Genomic DNA, 18,888 nt, shown 5'->3' on the forward strand with positions numbered 1-18,888 from the left:
TCTTTGATCCGGTTGACACAGTAAAGCAAAGACATGGGACTAATAATAATACTTGGCACTTTTACAGTCCTAGCTGCTCAAAGCACTTTATCAGTGTTAACCAATTACCCCTCAAACTATCTCTGTGGAAGAGGGACTATCTCAATTTTATGGGTAGGTAAACTGAGGTGCAGAGCTTGGCTGGGACATTCGCAGCCTCTGATTTTACAGTGACGAGCACGCCACGGGGCTAGAAAGCCTCACCAAACAAAGAAAGGGTTCTGCAGAGCCACGAAGGAGCATCCCATGGCAATCGGCTGTGCAAGCCCACCCAGCCACACTCCCAGCTCTCCACTAACAGGCACCATTACATTTCTGTATGTTCTGGTCTGAGCGCTGGCTCTGGGGGAGGTGACCGTGCCACACGGTTTGGGGAAAGGTTGTCCCTGTGCAGAGGGTCACTTGAGGCTCTAAGTGAAGTCCTGGCCGTGAAATCCGTCTGCAACGCATTTGTTTGCCCTCTCTCCCTCCCTCTCCTTCCATCCTTCGTTTCAGGTTGGCCCCAGGTGGTGCTACGTTCACAGCAGTCCCGCTTTGGCAACACGGCCACGGCCACCCTGGCGTTGGGGTGGTAAGGCTGCACCCTGCTACCCAGAGCAGCAACAGTCCCCCAGCCCACGCAGGAGAAGTTGTGCTGCTCTGAGGCTAAAGCCAGGCTGCTCCCCATCCGAATGCACGTCCGTCGTCCCCGCTGCAAACGGGAACCTCCTGCCTCCTCTGGAGATGGAGCAAAACCCACATCTGTCCCCACAGGTCATCTTTCCCCTGCTAGCTGTCTGGGTACTTGCTGCATTAGTATTAGTAGTACATCGGTACGTTATTTCAACCACAGGGCATAAGCCAAAAACCTTAGCAGAGTAAAGATCTGTAGGTTTGAAGCTCAAGTAGGACTCCACCTGCCCTTCAAGATGCACAGCTGGCACTTCCAAAGAGTTTGTCGGCAGGAATACCGGCCAAGAAGAGTGAACCGCTCACGTTTTCACCGAGAGCCCAAGCCCTCTGGCAGGCGAGGTGTGCTGCGTCCCTGAGCCGGGAGCGAGGCGCTGAGTAAAGCGAAGAGCTCGCACAGGGGATGGGTGAAATCGATGGCTCATCCTCCACTGCCTACCTGCCGGGCTGCATGCTCTCCCCAGCCGGAATGAGCCAACTGGCTCTTGAGGTTGGAAAATTAAGACACCCAGGGGCCTGACTCACAGTCCCATTTTGCCCACAACAGGCCATACAGAAACAGCCAGCTTATCCTCCCAGATCTGTAAAACAAAGTCCAAACTGGTGCACAGCTACCGACAGTAATACACATCCCACTGGCTGCGAGACGTGGCTGCTGGTCCTGCTTAACTACACTTGAAAAATCCTACTGGTGTCTGCCTGCCTCATTAGGCACTTAAATATCTTTGGGATTCGAGTCCTGAGCCTTTTGTGCCTCACGGTCCCCTGCTGCTAATGGACATCATCAACTATCCTGAAAGGTCACAGGAAAATATATATTTATTAAAGATTGTGAGGCTCAAACAGGGGGTTAATGGGAACTGCTTAGGCAAATAGTGTAGCCAGCTAATAGGTGAAAGAGAATAATAATTTATGGGCTGAGAAGAGGAAAGGAACACAGGTCCCGGTCTGCCAGGTAATTCTGTTTCCCCGGCTGCCATACAAAGCCGGCAGGGCTGACAAGGAGCAGTCTGTAAACTTGAAACAAAGCATGTTTCTGCAGCTGGATGGAGTCAAGCGCAGCTCTATATTAGCAAAGAAAAAAAAGAGATTTCACAACTTTATAGCTTCGGGCTGGTTTCCCCTCAGGGATTGAAAATAGGCTGGTCTCACCACCTCCTGCCACTGCCCCGGGTCTTGTCTGTCCCAGCCGTTCATCAAACACAGCACAGCTCCGGGATGTGAAACCAAGCAGGGTCAGCGCTCGGGTCCTTTTGCTCCTTGAAAAGGGATTAAGACAACATCGGAACAATTAAAATGTCCTTTTTTGATACAAATCCGACTTTGAGCTTAAAATGGCATTTCTTTTTTCTTCTCCAACCAAATTGTTTAGATCTCAGACATTAAATGGCAGCATCATAAACCTTGATAAGGACAAAAACAACACGATGCACAAAACCCAGGAGCTTCTCACGGGTTTCTGGCTCTGACACGTGAGACTGGCAGCAGGGTTCAGCCATGCAGCAAAGGGCCCTTTGGGCTGTGGGGACAAATCACTGCTGTGGCTGTGGGTTGTTTTAATTGACACATAGCCGTGATGCAACCCAGACCACTGTCATGCCAACCTTGAGAAAAAGGAAAAAAATCTAACCGTCTCTACTTCCTGAGCTCAGGAAAGCAAAGAAACTGGGCTCCATGTCCCCACCATGTGCATGGTCATGTGTGCTTGGCTACAGAGAGGGCACACAAGCCGACACAAACAGCCCGACACCAACACACACAGCCCGACACAAACCACAGCCCAACACCAACACACGCAGCCCGACGCAGACAGCGCGAGCCCTTGTTAGGCAAATGGCTGCCTCGGGCAGAGCGAGGACGAAAGCCAAGTCCCAGACCTGCCACGTAATGGGAAATGGATCAAGACGTGTATAAAACAGCATATTTGTTCTGCACAGTGCTACAAAACCATCGGGTGAGCGGGGAGGGAGCAAAGAAAATGGCTGTGATTAACTACAGCTCTACTGGTTTCAGCCTGGCTGCTTTAATAAGGCGCCTTTCCCCAGTTTTATGCGGGATTGTACACAGGAGGCCTCTTGACCAGCCAGAGCCTTAAGTTCTCAGTAACTCCTGCAGCTGCCAACCAGTACTTCTGTTTTAGCTTGCCCAGGAGAGACCCTTATTGGTATTTAAAACACCTCACTCCCTTCCAGACTCTTTTTTTTTTTTTAATTTGCTATATATACAGCAGGGAATAGAAGGTGAAACAGGCATTAATTTGGCATTAAGCACCAAAACCTGAGCTCAGCCTGAATAGATGGCTGGGCAGATGTGCCAGGGCCAAGCGTCCCCCCGGGAGCGCGTGCCACCTGCCCTTCAGCGCAGACAGGCGGCAGGAGAAGCGGCAGGAGAAGCGGCAGAGCCGGCGCAGCGGCCGGCCGCTCGCCCTCACGCCTTCCCTCGTCCTTGCGTGCCCCGCGGCCAGGTGCCAGCGCGGAGCGGGTCCTCTCCCGGGACCACCCTGCACATCTGCGGCGCCTGTCCCGCAGCGCGGGGCCATCAGAGCAGGACCGCGAGGCGAGCGCCAGCCTCTCGCCAGGTGCTCGCTTCTGCTCCCAGGCTGGCGTAAATCAGGGGTTACCCTGGTGCAGGCAGCGGAATAGCTCCTGATTTACAACATCCTACACAAGAGGAGAACTTGACCTTACACTTCAACATCAGCGCAGCTTCCTTTGTTGAAAGCTTCTTAAGACAGACATGTAATCAATCCTGGAGAGCCACCGAGCAGCAGAGCTCAGGTTCTGCATAAGTCAGGGCTAGGCTGCCCAGGGAAATTGCCTGATCCAGGCTCCCATGACATCTATTCCTAGGCACTCCCTGTGTGCTTTCTGATAGGAATGAGTGTGTTTTTCTGTTTTGCCTTTGTAAAAAATGGGCCGCTTTAGATTAATACAATCCACAAAGAGAATTTTTCTGTAATAAGTCCGACTTACCTATGCTACTAACCTTTCAGACAGACGGGCTTTTAGTGAGCTCAGGTCTTTGGAAATTCTGGCCTTTATAGGCATTTGATGTTATTTTAGAATCCAGGAGGAAAAAGCTTACTGCCTTGCCTCTGTTTTCATGACCATAATTATGAGGGCAGTCTGGTGACGTAACTTGTTTGGGAAATAAATGATAGCTTTCAACAGCGAGTGCTGTCAGACACTTCATTCCTTGTAACTATTTTAGAAATCCAAATTCATTTTGCACTTCCACAGCACCAGATGCTGCTCTTATTTATGCTTGTGTAAATCCCGTGCTACGCCGCTGCCTTCAGGAGACCTATTCTGTTTATGCTGCGTGCAAAGCAGCAGAATGTGGCTCGCGGCGTAAGCCTACGTACACCTTGTGGTGTGATCTGCTAGTCCAGTAAATGCAACTGGAGAACCGTGCAGATATGTTTAGTCTTACGCCCTCGCTAGCTGTAACTATGCGCCTTAGTGATATGGACCATGAAAGCGAAGGTAGGATCAGACTTTGGGCATTTTCACACTTCAAACGGAGAGAAGACAAGGGGAAGGCAAAGTACAGACAAAGGTATTTTTTGCAGAACAAAACGGACAATTTATTGTGATCGAGGCATTACCTCTTACAGCCTGACACCGACCTGCAGTGCTCCAGTTGCTGAAACCCGCGGTCATCACGCCTTCACCCCGCACATCCCCGCGCTTTCTGCCCCAGTCCGGGCTGTCTGCTGGCCTAAGGGAGAGGCAGCAGCCCAGTCGCCGGGCTGCAACCCAAGCAGAACACTGGCCGTTGCGGTTATGTGCCAACCCCCGAAAAGATATGTTTGAGAATCAGCAGTTACAACCAGAGACAGCAAGATAATACTGCTACTTCGTCCTGTTCTTCTTCCAAGCTTGATACAGTCCTGACTCCTGACGGCACCTCTGTGGCAAGGAAGGATCATCATTCCCTCTTGAGACGTGAGGAACTGGGATACGGAGGGGTGAAAAGCTTTACCAGCTCAAAAGCTAGAAAAAGAAACCAGAGTGAAAACCAGTGGGTACGCCACACAGGTACAAGATAAACCATTTTCCATAAATTCTGTGGGAAACAGTTGGCTTTTGTAGACATCCCCCCCCAGTGCTTGTAACCCAAATTCTGCAGAACGGCAAAGCCGTAAGGTGCATTGACACAAACAAAAAGCATGAAAAGAGGGCATTTTTGCTACTTTTATTAACGTCCTAAAGAAGAGCGCGTGGGCAGCAGCCTTCTCCGCCATCTGTGACTGCTGTGCTGCTGACCCGGAGGGGGTCGGGCGCCGCTGGCTCCCAGACCTGTGGTCAGACCCGCTGCTCCATAAAGCAGCGAGGGCCCGGCCGCAGCCAGCGCTGCTCCCTGGCAGGACACAGCTCACGACAGAAAAGCTGCTGAAACGGTGCCAGTTTTCACAGCCAAACAAACTCACCTTTGTCCTCGCCACAGACGTACTCGCAGGCATTTCTCCCCCTCTCCGCTGTCTGGAGGCGAGTCGGCATGTCTGTCTCATTCAGACACTTGCCGCGTTTTACAGCCTGGTTTGGGCAATTGTTTGGTGGGGCTGATTTCCTTCGCTGGAAAAACTGGCTTCTTTCCTCCTCGCCCTGGTTTCACACCAGTAGGTGCCATTCCCGAGATGAAGCCCGTTAGGGGTCATTCCCCTCGGAGCCCCCTGCACCGCGAGGACCTACCTTTGGCATCACGAAGCCAGACGGATCTCCGACACGGCCTGGGCTGGTTGCTCTTGGGAGAGGTCTCCTGCCCACCCGAGCGCCGGCAGCAGAGCTGGTACCCGACTGCTTTAAACCCTGACGGGCCCCTCTCACTTTTGACTTCGGGAGCTGTTTTCTGCCATCCATCTCTGGAGAACGGGCTTCCAGAAGGGCCCGCTCCAGGGTGGGGATGACCTTGCCAAAGCCCTCCCTCCAGCATGGACCAGTTCAAGGGAGATCCCCCAGGAGATACCCTCAGGCTTGCCCTGCCCACAGTGTGCCCGGGACAAAGGAGAGCACTGACACATCTTCTCCACCAGCCCTAGGAAGCTGGGGTGGCGTCTGGCTCTGCGTTTAAACGAGGCAATTTTAGCTACAGATTCTATTTGTGCATTTATTTAAGATTACCAAAACTTTCCTGTTCCTTCCTACCCCTCCTCCCAGCCTCGGCTCCCCCAGGGCAGGCACCAGCTCTCCCGTCAGACGATTTCTGTGTCGAAGGAGTGAGATGCCGTACCCACCGCCGCCCTCGCAGGCGTCGCCGAACGAGCAAGGTGGGACTGTGCCGCAGCCCCCCGGCCCTCCTCACCGCCTCACGCTTTATTTTCTGATGGGCCAACTGATACAGGCATTTAGAAACAGGAACTGTCACTTCGATAAACATGGTGCTACGTGAAAAAAAACCCAACAGAGATTAATTTCATGCTCACCTATAATTATACTGGAAAAGGAGAGCGGGCCTAAGAAATCCCATCTTAAAATAAAATTAAAGCCTGCTTCAATTCTTCGTCTAGCCCGTTTCTTCTACTGACAGCACACATGTATTTGTACATGTTATTAGATTGACGTTGTAGCATCCTGGACAAATCGAATTAATTCAAATATCTGCAGGTATGAAACATTGTAGCTGAGAAATGAGCACATAAAGTATATGCAATTTTCCCCTGGCAGTTTATTATGGTATGAAGAAAAAAACATTCTGTGCTTGAAGCTGACGTTATATTACAAATGTATTGCGAAGTATGACGTGACTATTAAAATATGATTACACAAAGTATGAACATTTTAAGAAGTTTACAGTACAGTGAATCTTTTATAAACAGACTCTTAAATATACATAGGACAATAGTAGCCGACAGAAAAACATCAAAAATTAACTATTAATGTTTATAGACTTTTCCCCTGAAAAAAGTCTCACATTAAAACAGAAATTATGAAAAGCCTTAAAACCAGGAACAAATCACCTGTACACTACAAATATACATGGCAGAGGTGCGCAAACCAGAGCTACCTTTTCACTGAAGGGTACGGTCGCCAGGGAGGCTTGGCAGGGTCTGCCCGGCACCTCCTCTCCAGTGTAACCCAGTTTGGGCAGCGCAGCGCCTCGCCTGCCCGCGATGCCGCGACACACGGGCGCACACACGCCGGTCGGCAGCTGTAACATCGCCAGGACACGCGTACTTACGGCGGGACAACGGACGGCGCGTTGGCAGTGTCGACTCGACCTACTGGAGTGTATCAAGTTGAGAACGTGCCTGGGATCTTGCAAATGGATCTCTGCGGTCAGACCCCTGAACGCACTGGGAGCCCGGATGGGACCTACATACCAGAATCGGCCTGCAAGACTGAGCTACGAGGGAATCGGCAGCTCCTTTCGTGGATTCTATTTTTTTTTTAAAGCAACTTTTCAACCTTTCCTCTCGGTACGGGAGAACAGATGCCACATTTGATTTCTGCTTAGTCTGGCTGCAAAGACACCCCTAGTTCATGTGTTAAGTTATGTCAAAAACATAAGTATTTTATGCTGTAATACACAGTATTACTGAAACTAACAATATTATTTGCATATTTATAACAAGGTATAATGAAATCCCTATAATAAAACCAAAAGTTATGCTATAGATTTATTTACAAACAGTCCAGCAAAGAAGTATAAATACTTCTACATTTAAGGTTTAGGAAAACATAATTTACAAAATATTCAAATATATACAGTCATCTGAAAAACTGCCAATATTAAACTTTGATGCAGGCAAAGAATTGGCTGAGTCTATTCATTCTGTATTGAAAGAGGCGGTGGCTTTCACGGGTCGTCTGTTCTGTTCAAAAGCCATACCTACGTTATTTACAACGAGACGGCTTCTCTCCGAGCTAAACGTGTCCGGAGCTTTGAGCGTGCTGTCCCAAAATGTCGTCTATCATTGTCAGATTGTTCAACCACTCTTCGTCGTTGCTGCCGCTGTTCTTCATGAGGGAGTCGAGGAAGTCAGTGTCACTGCAGTTCGCGGGCATGATGGAGTTGCCGTGCTGGGACACAAAGTCATACTGCGGCAGCTCGGCCGTGGCGCTCATCCTGTTGAAGGCGTCGGGCGGCTGGCCCGTGGAAGGGTAGCTTGGCGGGCCAAGGCCCGAGGCAGGATTGAGCTGGTTAAAACCGGACACTCCTTGTGGCATTGATTTCATAACATTCATAGCTGGCAACGGTCCTCTGGTTAAATTGTGTCTCAAGTTCTGATTACTCATTGAGCTCAAGCCCTGGCCAGACTGTCCCATGCTCAGTTTTTGCATCTGTCTGACCTGGACGCCGGGAGCGATCTGATTAGGCGGCACTACAGCCTGCTGGGAGAACTGCTGACCCGGTGCGCTCGGTCGCACGTTCTGTTTGGAGAAGAGAGCGTTACCGGAGAACTGCTGCATGCCGGCATCCATTTGGCTTTGATTTGGCATTCTTGGCACTGCGGTCGGCGTCCACATCTGGGCAGATGAGTTGGGGTAGACGTTAGGGATTCTCGGCATACTCGGCTGCCGCAAGTGTTGCTGAGTCGCAGAGTGATTTGCTAAGGAACCAGAGCTGAAGCCTGCCATCGGCATTCCCGGCCGCACGGCAGAGTGGCTATGTACTGTTTGGCACCCCGAGTTCATGCCCAGCGAGTTCTGGCTCGGCCGCAGCGGGATGTTAAAGTCAGAATTAGGCGGAAAAATCCCCTGCTGCTTGCCGGGGTTGTGCGGAATCATCACCATCGTCCCGCTGCTCTGGCTGGCGGTGGCTGGGGCCATGCCAGAGCCCAAGGTGCTCTGGAGCATGGCTGGGTTAGACGGCAGCATGCGGTGGTTGGGCGGAGGAGCTGGCATCACCTGGCTGCAGTCCGCGGGAATGGGCTGCTGCACGGCTGCGTACAAAGAGACACGTTAGCTGGTGAGCGCGGGTTCGCCCTGGAAACGTGGCAGAGCCCTGGAAGGCTGCTGCTCCATTTCTCTTTCACTACATGGGCCTCTCCTCTGTGTTCGTCGTAACAGAGTTATTACTGGAGTGATAGGGAAATGGGCGAATCTCATGACACACAATAAAATGTGAAATGCTTTTATTTCAGGGCAGAGAATCGTTAAGCACACTGTATTTAATCAGAGCCCAGGCCCTGGCTCCTCGAGGCTTTTCATAGCACACCGTTTCCCTCCTTACCTTGAAACTGATTTATCTGCTGAGCTGCAAACAAACTCCTCTGCTCAGATGTTACTCCCAGCATGTTTTGTCTCTGCTTTTCCTGGAAAACAAGGCGCATAATAGTCAAGTTGCAGTCTCCTGTCAAGCAAGCATAGCAGCAGACACTTGAAGTGTAGCCACTGTCATCATTAACAACCTCTCCCGTACACACACACACACACACACCTCTGATGAGACTCAGCCCAGACAGTTCATTTCAGACCGCATCTTAATTGCTCACACGCCCCTTCTTGCAAAGATGTCCCGACACCAGCCCAGCATTAGGAAGCGCAGCCCTCAGCGGACGCTGTGCAGGCAGCCCAAGGCCCAAGGAGGGCTGGACGAACATGGAGACCCGCGTGTTCACCAGCTTAGGAGCGAAGTGCAGCACAGCCGAAGGCTGCAGGAATCCTGGCGTCTCCCCAGCGCCTCTCGTGCTGACTATGCGGACGCGTTCTCTGAAGTACCAGATCCGGGGACAAAAGGTGCCCAAAAGTCTATTAGTGAACAGAATCTGTGGCAGCATTGCAGGGACACGCTGACAAACCGGAGACTGCTGGTGGCCACTACCCTGTCCGGAGGACGGCTCTGCTCGTGCGTACCATCCCTTTTTGTGCTGGTTGCCGCTTCTAACCGGAACACAGCAGCAAACCGCAGGAAGCCAGAGATCCTTAGGAGGTGCTCTCTGAGCGAGGCATTGCTGGCTTTCTCCAAGTGACCCGATTTGCGTCTCCCACCATTAACCCCAGAACCCACCGCCACCCTCGCAGCCCTGCTGTGGACAGGGGAACTCTCCGTGGATGGTGGAAGCTGAGGTTTGGCTCCCGCTGGGTTAGAGCAGCACAGATAAGCTTGAAGCCAGCTGATGACAAGGAGGCAGAGTTGGTTTTGAAAGGGAGTTTGATCAATGAGCAGGAAAATGCTTTGTTGAGGGTTTTACTGAGCTACTTCTCATTTCCCATCCAAAGAAATGAGCCTCCTTGACCCAAGTCTAGCAGCACGCTCAGAAAGTCAGAGGCACAGGTTCAGTGCTGCCTCGCCTAACTTCTCTGGGGGATTCCCCCATCCCTGCTCCTTCACACAGCATGTTACAAACCTCGTACAGGGGCTTCTAGAGTCCAGCCAAGCCCAGGACAAACTGGAGTCTAACATTGGCTCCAGTAAATCCCCAGGGAACCACAGAGAAAGGCAAGCATGGAGAACATCTCCCCTGGGCCTGACTCACTCTCCAAGCCTCCCTTCTCTGTATCCTCCCGCCCAACTCTGCGGCTGACCAAGGATGACAGCAATGATATGGAGGTGACTGAATCCTTCCCTTGCATACGAGTGGGCAGATCTGCACTTGGACCGGCTGAGCAGCACTTGGCCTCGGCCTCTCTTGGGCATGACACCCTGGACTCGCCACAGCCCTGGTCTGACTCAACCCAGCAATTCCAGGGTCACTCCTTAGCGTTCGCTGACTGGTGATTTCCCCATACCAGTTAGTCCTGTCCCTCCCAGTGAGGTGGACAGCACAGCAACCCACAGAGGCACTCGGCATCGTACCTGCATCAGCTGTCGTTTCATTATTTGCTGCTTCAGTAAATGGTTCCTCATCGTGTACCCGTTCACCGTGGCTGGTGCCGGCACGGAGCCTCCGCTTGGGATGGAGCCCGGCTCCTGAAGTCTGGCAACAATTCCAGGATTTTGATCCTGCCAAGAAAGATGAAAAAAGAAAATTAATCTCATCAGGGAGGTAACAACAGAAGCCTTTATCCTCTCTGCCGATGCCCTCTCTCCAGTCTTTGGCTCTCCCAAGGCCAAAACACCTTGTGGATTCACAGGGACCCACATGTCACGGTGAGGACAGTGAGGGGCAGGGGTCTGCTCTGATTTTTGAGGATCAGCACAAGAAGAAGTGAGAGAAGCAAAAGGTTAATTCAAAATTCTTTGTGACTAGCCCAAGGCTACGGGACTGATTCACTACCATTACTGAAGTCACATGGCTGCCTGGCTGGCAGAAGGGATGTGAGTAAAGCATCACATTTCCCACCAGTTCCCCAACTGTTACACTGAAAGACATAAGGAAAGAAAAGTTGCATCAGGATAGGATTTGTCAGCTGAAAGTAAAGGAGAAGCCTACAGTAGAAGAAAACAGCAAACTAAAGGCAGAAAAGGGGAAAAGGTGCCATCAGACCAGGGACCCAGAAAGATGAGAAGACGTGGGTCTGTGATTGAGGTGGTTCTTGTGGATTCCATGATCAGACAAACAAGGAGAGCTAACTGTGAAAGGAGAGGAGAACATGCAAAAATGCAGGGTCAGGTCATGGCTGGGCACAAATCAGTAATGCACTGGGCTTGATTTCCTGGCTGGTGCAACTGGCCTGGCTGTAAGTGCCCAGTGCAAGATCTGAGTTGAATTCCACCAGCTGAGGACTTGCCTCCAAAGAAAGAGCATTGTGCGGAGAAGAGAAAAAAAAATTCACAAGAACACCATGAAGACACAACCCAAAAGGGAAAAAAAAATTTAAAAATACTGAAGCTTAAACATCTTAGGAGCTGGCAGGTAGTCAGGGAAATCCAGAAAAACGAGGAAAGAAGTCAAGGCCTCACTGAGGACAAGGAGGGAAGTGATCCTGTAAGTGCTGTACCCAGGCACAGCCGTACCCGTGTATTCCCCCTTCTCCATTTTCACATCCAGCTTCTATATTACTTATGATGTTTTGTTATTATTGGCACGGAAAAGTATGTATATTATATCCAGTATCCTTAGCTGGGCCATGCTTCCTTTGTTTTCAGAATGGAAGCCCACATCCTTTGTTTGAGAATCAATGTTATCAGGAGATAAGCAAGAAGAAAATGGTTGTTGCCTTTTGACATCTGACAATTAGAAGCATGCTCAGATGGAGAAAACAGGATACGAGCCATGTTTCAGAGGGGCCAGAAGAAAGCCTTGAGAGGCATTTGTCACCGGGCAGGCTTCTCAGGCCCGGGGCGCCTTTCCACAGCAGCTTCTCCGTGAGGAATCACCCAACTCCTTCCAGGATATTCTTTGTAAGAGCGGTTACCAAGAAGGTCACTGAAATTACTAATTTTTATGGTGCCTCCTTTTGTTGTAGCACTTTAGTCTATTATGCAAAAGCACAATTGATGAAATGTAAATGCCTGCTAGATAATTTACTAAAAGACACAAACCTGCAGCTCATCACTGCTCTCATTATCATTCCTATTCATGGGCAGTCTCATAAGACTAGACTTTATTACTGGTGCTTCGCTTACAATTCTGCCGGACATCTCGCCTCCTCCCCCTTCCCTCCTACCCATTTTACTCCCTCTCTCCCACAGAAGAAGAGGGAGGGGAGGAAAAAAGTAAATATGATTTACTACACATGTAAATATGAAAGTTCATGTAAAGCTAGCACTCTGCTTTCATGTCAGACGGGATTCTGCAGCCATAGTTAAGCTTTCAATAATGCAGATTGCCTCTAGGGGAATATTTGAAAGTGGAGGGATTCAGTTTGTGTACTCTGCACATGAAAGACACTGAAATGTTCATACCACCAAAATCCCTGCCATCTATCCAATTTCCTCCAAACTTGTCTTGTTGCGTGCAGAGGGTCTGTGCTTACTGAAGCAGATGAGTTTAGTGCAAGGACAATCATTCTGATGTCTTGCTCAGGGCTATTGCATTAACAAGTCATAACATTAAAGTCTCTTTTCCTAATCATGTCCACCTCATTCTAATTTCTTCTAAACATCATCAAGAAAATAATGTTGATTTTTCCATATTATTAATGGTAAAGAAGTGTAAATCACATTACTAATTGCTGCTCTTGTGCAGTAGCAGTACAACAGCTTAATTATATGGGATTTTCTGCAGGCACCCTATAGCAATAATGACAATCAGCAAAGTTCATTTGCAAATACACAGAAAGGGTTGCTGAGTTTTTCAGAGCAAAGTTGGATAACACTTAATTAGCCAGTAAAGAAACAATCTATAGATATAAATTTTGCTTTTGGGGAAATTAGGTCAAAACAGCATAGATGGGAAGACAAAGAATGAATTCAAAATCTTGCCTTCTACAGTTCACATTTAGGTTAAGCCAAAAAAGAAAAAAAAAAAAAAAAAAAGAAAAAGTTCTCTCTCTTCACCACTAGTGGGAACTACTGTATTCCCTTACAATAAAAAATAACCACTTAAACGTCATGACTAAGAATAGCTCTGGTGTAGTCTAAAGGACACTGCTATCTGTACCAAAGGTTAATGAACTTCAAACATTTTTCCTTTTCATCACTCCCCAAGAAAAATCACTTTCCTTCCCACAGTAAGGCCAAGCCAAACAAGCCATAATCTTAACTTGTCTATAGTTTGGACTATCCCATTTTAAAATCCAGGAAGACAGCAAAGAGAGGAGGATTCTATTGTCAAAGTCGGGAACGATGGAAGCTGGTGTTCACACCCAGAGGGGCGTGCGGCTGAGCCAGCCGTAAGCTGCACTGGAGGGTACAGATGGCTACGGGGGATTTGTATTCTTCAACTTTAAAAAAAACGTGTTTGCACGCAGGTATCAGTTTTTTTTCCATTTTTCCCTCCAAAACCTCATACTAAAGCATCAAATGGGCAGAATCCCTAACCAAACGGCACCTCACACAGACCTGGAATTGGAGAGCATGTGTTTGAGAGCATGTGTTTCTGTTGCTAGGCAAACTGGCGCACAGCAGGTCCGGAGCTCCTGCAGCACTCCCTGGGCTTTCCAATGTGGCAATTTCTGTTCAAAAAGGCACTGGGGCTAACTTCACAGTTTCGACTTAGTACCTCATGCACTAGTTTCGAGAGCAAGGAGAAAAGAATCTGGCTCCAGGTTTGCAGGAATGTATACTGTTTGTGTCAGTATTCCGCCACGGACGGTAATTGTAAAAGCCGTTGCACAGCCCAGTGAAACCAGTTCCTCCCAGCCGCCCAGCCGGTGCACAATGGCAGGCTGTTCAGGCTGGGCAAACGCATCTGCAGATTACTGTGTCCAATTGTAGTGAGCGTGGGTCTGGTCCAACAAAACATTCGGGCTCACACTTAATGCGAAGTGTGCGAACAGTCCCACTGAGACCTACCACGCATACTTATGAATCTACATCCTTCTAAAAATCCACTGATGAGCTCGACCTGCCCAGCCCCATCATCTGATTACGTACAAGATGTACAACTGAAGTAAATAAGCACGGAGATTAATTGTTCTGTGTGAACGCGGTTGATAAACTCCAGTCCTCAGCACTTAGTTACATATCCAGTAATCACTTTGTGGCTTCACTTAAGCGAGAATGAAGAAATTTATGGCCCCTAATTCCTCTGAATCCTCATTAACAAACAGTCCAAAAAGAATTTAAAAGCAAGACTTTCTGAGGATCTGAGCTAGAGCTTTAATCGCTCTTTGGCAAATATGTAAAAATCCCTCTAATCTTTAATAAAGAGCATTCATTGTTTTTTAGGGCTATGTGAAAACACTAAACTCATTTATCATTATTAGACTTTCCCATCTGCTCTTACGGTGTAACTCCAAAGAATATAACAAAGAAATGTACATGTTAAATTGTATTGACTTAAGCCCAGAGCTATTGGAGATGTACAATTTATTTCAGTGAGGGCATGAAGGGGACTGCAGGCTGCTAGACAGAGTCATTTGTCCAATGCTGAAAAGACAGTTATCTGCACCAAAATGGCTCTTGGAAAGGCACATTTGCTTTATAAGAAATAAGCTGCCAGGTGAGACCATTCAGCATTATGTTACAGACCCAGACAATAAAACTAAGCCATGAATTTCAATAGTTAACAGATGGACTAATTAGAGGCTGAATTCTTTGTGGTTCTAACAGATAACCAGGTCACAGCAAGGTTACTGAGAGAGAGACAGGCAGCTTTGCAAATTTCGGTAGATATTTGCAGAGTCGGGGAAGAACTTCACTTCCTAACTGAAAGCGTTAGCAGCAGTGGAAGAACAGAAACATGTCTCATTAAAAATGCATATAGTACCTGCACTTTAAAAGTTTACTCCATTTCAAAAGACACTGCTGATTTGGGAAATATTCCCTCCACTTTCAATGGGGCACCCAGCCGAATCCAGTAATTACAGCGCTTAAAACACAAGGGTTGTTGAAATGAGCCACAGCACCCAGCATAAAAGGGAAAGACCAAAGGAAATGGGTTGCTCAGGGTAGATGTTTGCTGTAAATATGAGAAAGGGACAAACTGCTTTTTCCACCAGTTGTTTTTTTTTTGTAACCAAAGATAACTTATCTTGAAGTATTTACTGAGACATCACATGGTAAAAAAAAAAAACCCAGCACGGCTACAGGACTTGACAGGAGCCCGTGCTACTGATCGCTCCGAGGCGCTGGCTGCTCGGCCGGGACTCTGGGTGGATCCGTATTCACAGCAGGGACAGCTATTCTCTAGGGGTGGGGTGAAGTTTCATTAACCGAGTTTTGTTCTGTATTTTAAGAACATCTGTTACGTATGGGGAGTGCTGTACTCTGCTGAGGAAATGCAAATACTAGTTTGAAACTAATGGCCCTGCGTTTCCCTGTGCTGCCTGCCAGTGCATCGTCCCCTGTCCTGGAGGTGAGCTGCTTCTCCTCGGGGGGCTCGCATGCCTGGGCAGCACTTCACGCTCTGAAGTCCAGGACTAAGACTCCCAGGCACGACGACTCTACCAATACGACAAATTAAGCAATTAAAACACTAATAGTATTGAAGCTGCCTCACCCATAGAATTTCATGGCATGTTTAGATCCCACAGAGAAGCCACACATAGACTCCCAGTGTCTAGTAGCCTGGCGTGGCCCCATAGAAAACCTTGATGCCACCTTTACAAGGGAGGATCGTTGCCTCCACAGCTGTTAATCCACGTAGATACGAAGATGGTGAATCTGTTTGGCCATTGCATACAAACAAAGCAAACAAAATCCAGGGTCATGGTTTGGCAGAATGATCGTGTCAGCCCACTCAAGAGTGTGATGTCTGTGAGATGCCGTGATCATTTGCTTCAGGCAGAAGTCAGGGGTTACGTATGCTTCTTGCCTCTGCTTCTTGCCTTTATCAAAACTCTCCATTTGCTCTTTGGAAGTTTTCTGTCTTTTTTCTCTCCTCTATTCTGCTCACAATTCAGAGATGCTCTTCAAGATAAAACAGCCTTTCAGTTCAGAAATGCTCCAAAGCTTTTTGTTTGTTTGCGTGTTTGTTTTAACACAATGTATGAACATTGATAAAACAAACTGTGCAGCTCGGTGGATCTTTTTTTACCCATCTTTCACCCATTTACTCGATATACAAGCATGTGAAATACTACCAGACTCAAGTTTCTAAGCTTATCTTCGGGGCTGTCAGTCAGGAAAAGGCTTTGTTTGAAGACTGTAAGTGATCCATGGGTATACGGTTTTGTTTAAAAAAAAAGTTCTTTCAAGCTTTTCTTTCTTTTCATACGGCACGAGCATGCACAGCTTCCTTCAAAGGTAGTCCTCCTTCTTTGCTAGAAGCAATGACAAGATCACCACACCTGGCTAGCAATTGTATCAGGGTCTCCTCCCTTCAAGCAAAGCAGATGAAACACTAATTTCCCTATAGCTGCTCTTATACTGCATGCTGTTCAAAACAAAACAAAATCCTATGAAAGTATCCAAAGTGCTTTTAAAAATGCACCCAGAATTTTAATAAGATGAAAACTGAGTCCACTTCCCCTCTTAAAAAAATTAATCAAATTAGTTAAAGCTTTTGTGCAAAGACTCTACCACTGTTTTCAGAGCTGTTTTCATCCATCAAGACATGCTGTTGAAGAGCAGCAGCAATCAGAGCAACAGAAAGACACAAAATCCAGACTGAATTATTGCAACAGCGATTTTTCCCTTAGATGGAAATGCATCCTTTAGCAGGCAAGTTGAAATCAAGCTGTGATGCTGTTACCAGCACCATGTTGTTAGAAAGAACATGGGAAATGGCTTTGGGAGCAGCCAAGAGCCCGAGGCACAACACGGATGGGAGAGTTGGTGTATCATAGACACACACAACCTCCCAGGGACTGCACTGCTTGTAAGGAGGCACGATCAAGACTCCAGCAACAGCAGCTCCCCTGCAAACAGGTCCTTTGGTCCAGACGAACTCCCAGGCCATGGGTGAAGGCAGCCCAGAGAACAGCTTTGCTTCACCACCCCAAGTGAAAAGCAAACCTTTCAGGAGGACTACAGACCCACAGAGGCTCTGGCAGACCCCTGATGGAAATGGCACCTGGGTACCTGCAGCGTTAACACACTTTTCTTCCACCCGAGAGCAACGCTCCAGGGCTGGACTCATCCCCACCAGCCTTTGTACCACCATACTTTAACAGAAACTGTATCTGTTACTGTTTTTATGTGTATACACCCACAGATGCAGAGAGGGGTGTTTTGTACCTGTCTATATAACATAAAGTCAAGATCCAAAATTGAATTCTCTGCAAAGAACAAAATATTTATATTTGGCTTGTACAGCTATCATGATTCTCCAACCCTTGACACCACGCTCTCGTTCCCATGGAGGGCAGCTTGCCTATAAATTCAATGAGATAATCTGAAACTGTATTTATCTCACCCAATTTCGGCTGGTAGTCCTTCTGCCTGTCTCTACAAGGTTGCGCTAGCTGTGATGACAAACTACAACATCTCCTATCTATAAAGTGGTTTGACTCAAGTAATCCTTGTGTTATGTCAAGGCATGCTCTCAGAGGTGTCGATGAGATTCAAAAGGAGCTGGGTTAGCTCAACACCCGGCAGAAGCTGCTACAGAGAAATGCAATGACTGGCTGGTGAATTTATGTATTGGGGAGAGCAGAAAAGATCTGATAAAAAAAAAAGTGAGGATTTCACTCTAACAAAGTGAAAGTCAGGAAATCTTGAGCTAATGGGAGAAATTGGTTCTCTACCTGCCCATTTCTGAAAAGCTCTGCAAACTGCAGTGAGGCTGGTCTGCATCACAGAGATTTGTGAATCCCTTTATTTCTCTAACTTAATGTTTCCATTAATTTCTTTTTCCTTTTCATGCAAAGGTTCCGTTTGCAGAGGCAGATGCCCAAGTCTTGTTAACTTTCAATAGCAGTTGGCTGCCTAACTGCTTCTGAGAAGCCCTTTGCATGAAAACCTGCCCACATGCAAAACCCCACAGTATATACCCCTCATTTCTCATCTAAGTGCATAAACAAAGCACTCTCTGGCACCAACTATCGCATCACTTTTTCAGTATTAAACCTCTCACAAGCTTACTCTCTCCTAATAGAAGAAACTATTCAAACACCTAAAATGGTTGTATCAAATCGTCCACCCAATCAGGTGCCAAAAATCACCACCATGACTTACAAAAAACGTAGTGATAAATAATATGCTAAAATAATGGATACAAAGTAGGCTGTAACTAGGTATTCCTCATGATCAAATTTTTAAAACCAAGATATTGACATGTTAAAAAGAAAAATGTATTAAGGTGACCTTGAGTATAGGGAATAAGGAGCGATTCCATTATTTTTTTTAATGGAAATTATTATTAAAACACCCGAAGCTGAACTGCTGTAACCAAGTCAACTCAATCTCCCCTTAAAAATTCCTTTTCTCCCCTTCCATTCAGATTGTATTTACAAACTGTAGATGTCTCATTTTTTTCTTGTGTCATTTCATTATTACAGAGTTGAGATCACTAGCCATCTGCAGCTTCATTTCATCAAGCTCTGATTTGTCCTTGGAGCAAGGTCATCCGGGACAAGAACATAAAATGCTGCTTTCCTCAACTGACAGTTCTTTATGCCTTCCTGTAAATATTCCCCGCTAATTTTAAATAATTTTACCACTTCATACTCCCCCTCACACACACTGAAAAAGCTGATATACACGCATATTAATAAGGATCTTGTCATTTAACCACTGCATAACATATTAGAAGCAATTAATGGTGTTTATTTGCTGATAACATAGGCATTTCGAACTCCAGCTCAA

At 47.5% G+C, this 18,888-nt stretch overlaps 1 protein-coding gene across 1 annotated transcript in view; it reads right to left on the reverse strand.

The window, feature by feature from the left end:
- Positions 1-6,355: 6,355 nt before the first annotated feature.
- The window catches only part of MAMLD1 (mastermind like domain containing 1), an 85,357-nt gene continuing 72,824 nt past the window's right edge, over positions 6,356-18,888 (reverse strand). The window contains exons 3-5 of the mRNA XM_075053715.1: positions 10,450-10,596; positions 8,884-8,965; positions 6,356-8,593 (exon numbers count right to left, since the gene is read on the reverse strand). Coding sequence (XP_074909816.1) covers positions 7,575-8,593; positions 8,884-8,965; positions 10,450-10,596 — 1,248 coding nt within the window. The 3' untranslated portion in view covers positions 6,356-7,574. The remainder of the gene's footprint in view (positions 8,594-8,883; positions 8,966-10,449; positions 10,597-18,888) is intronic.

Source organism: Buteo buteo, chromosome 22 (assembly GCF_964188355.1).
Source record: "Buteo buteo chromosome 22, bButBut1.hap1.1, whole genome shotgun sequence".
In the NCBI taxonomy this organism is placed as follows: Eukaryota; Metazoa; Chordata; class Aves; order Accipitriformes; family Accipitridae; genus Buteo; species Buteo buteo.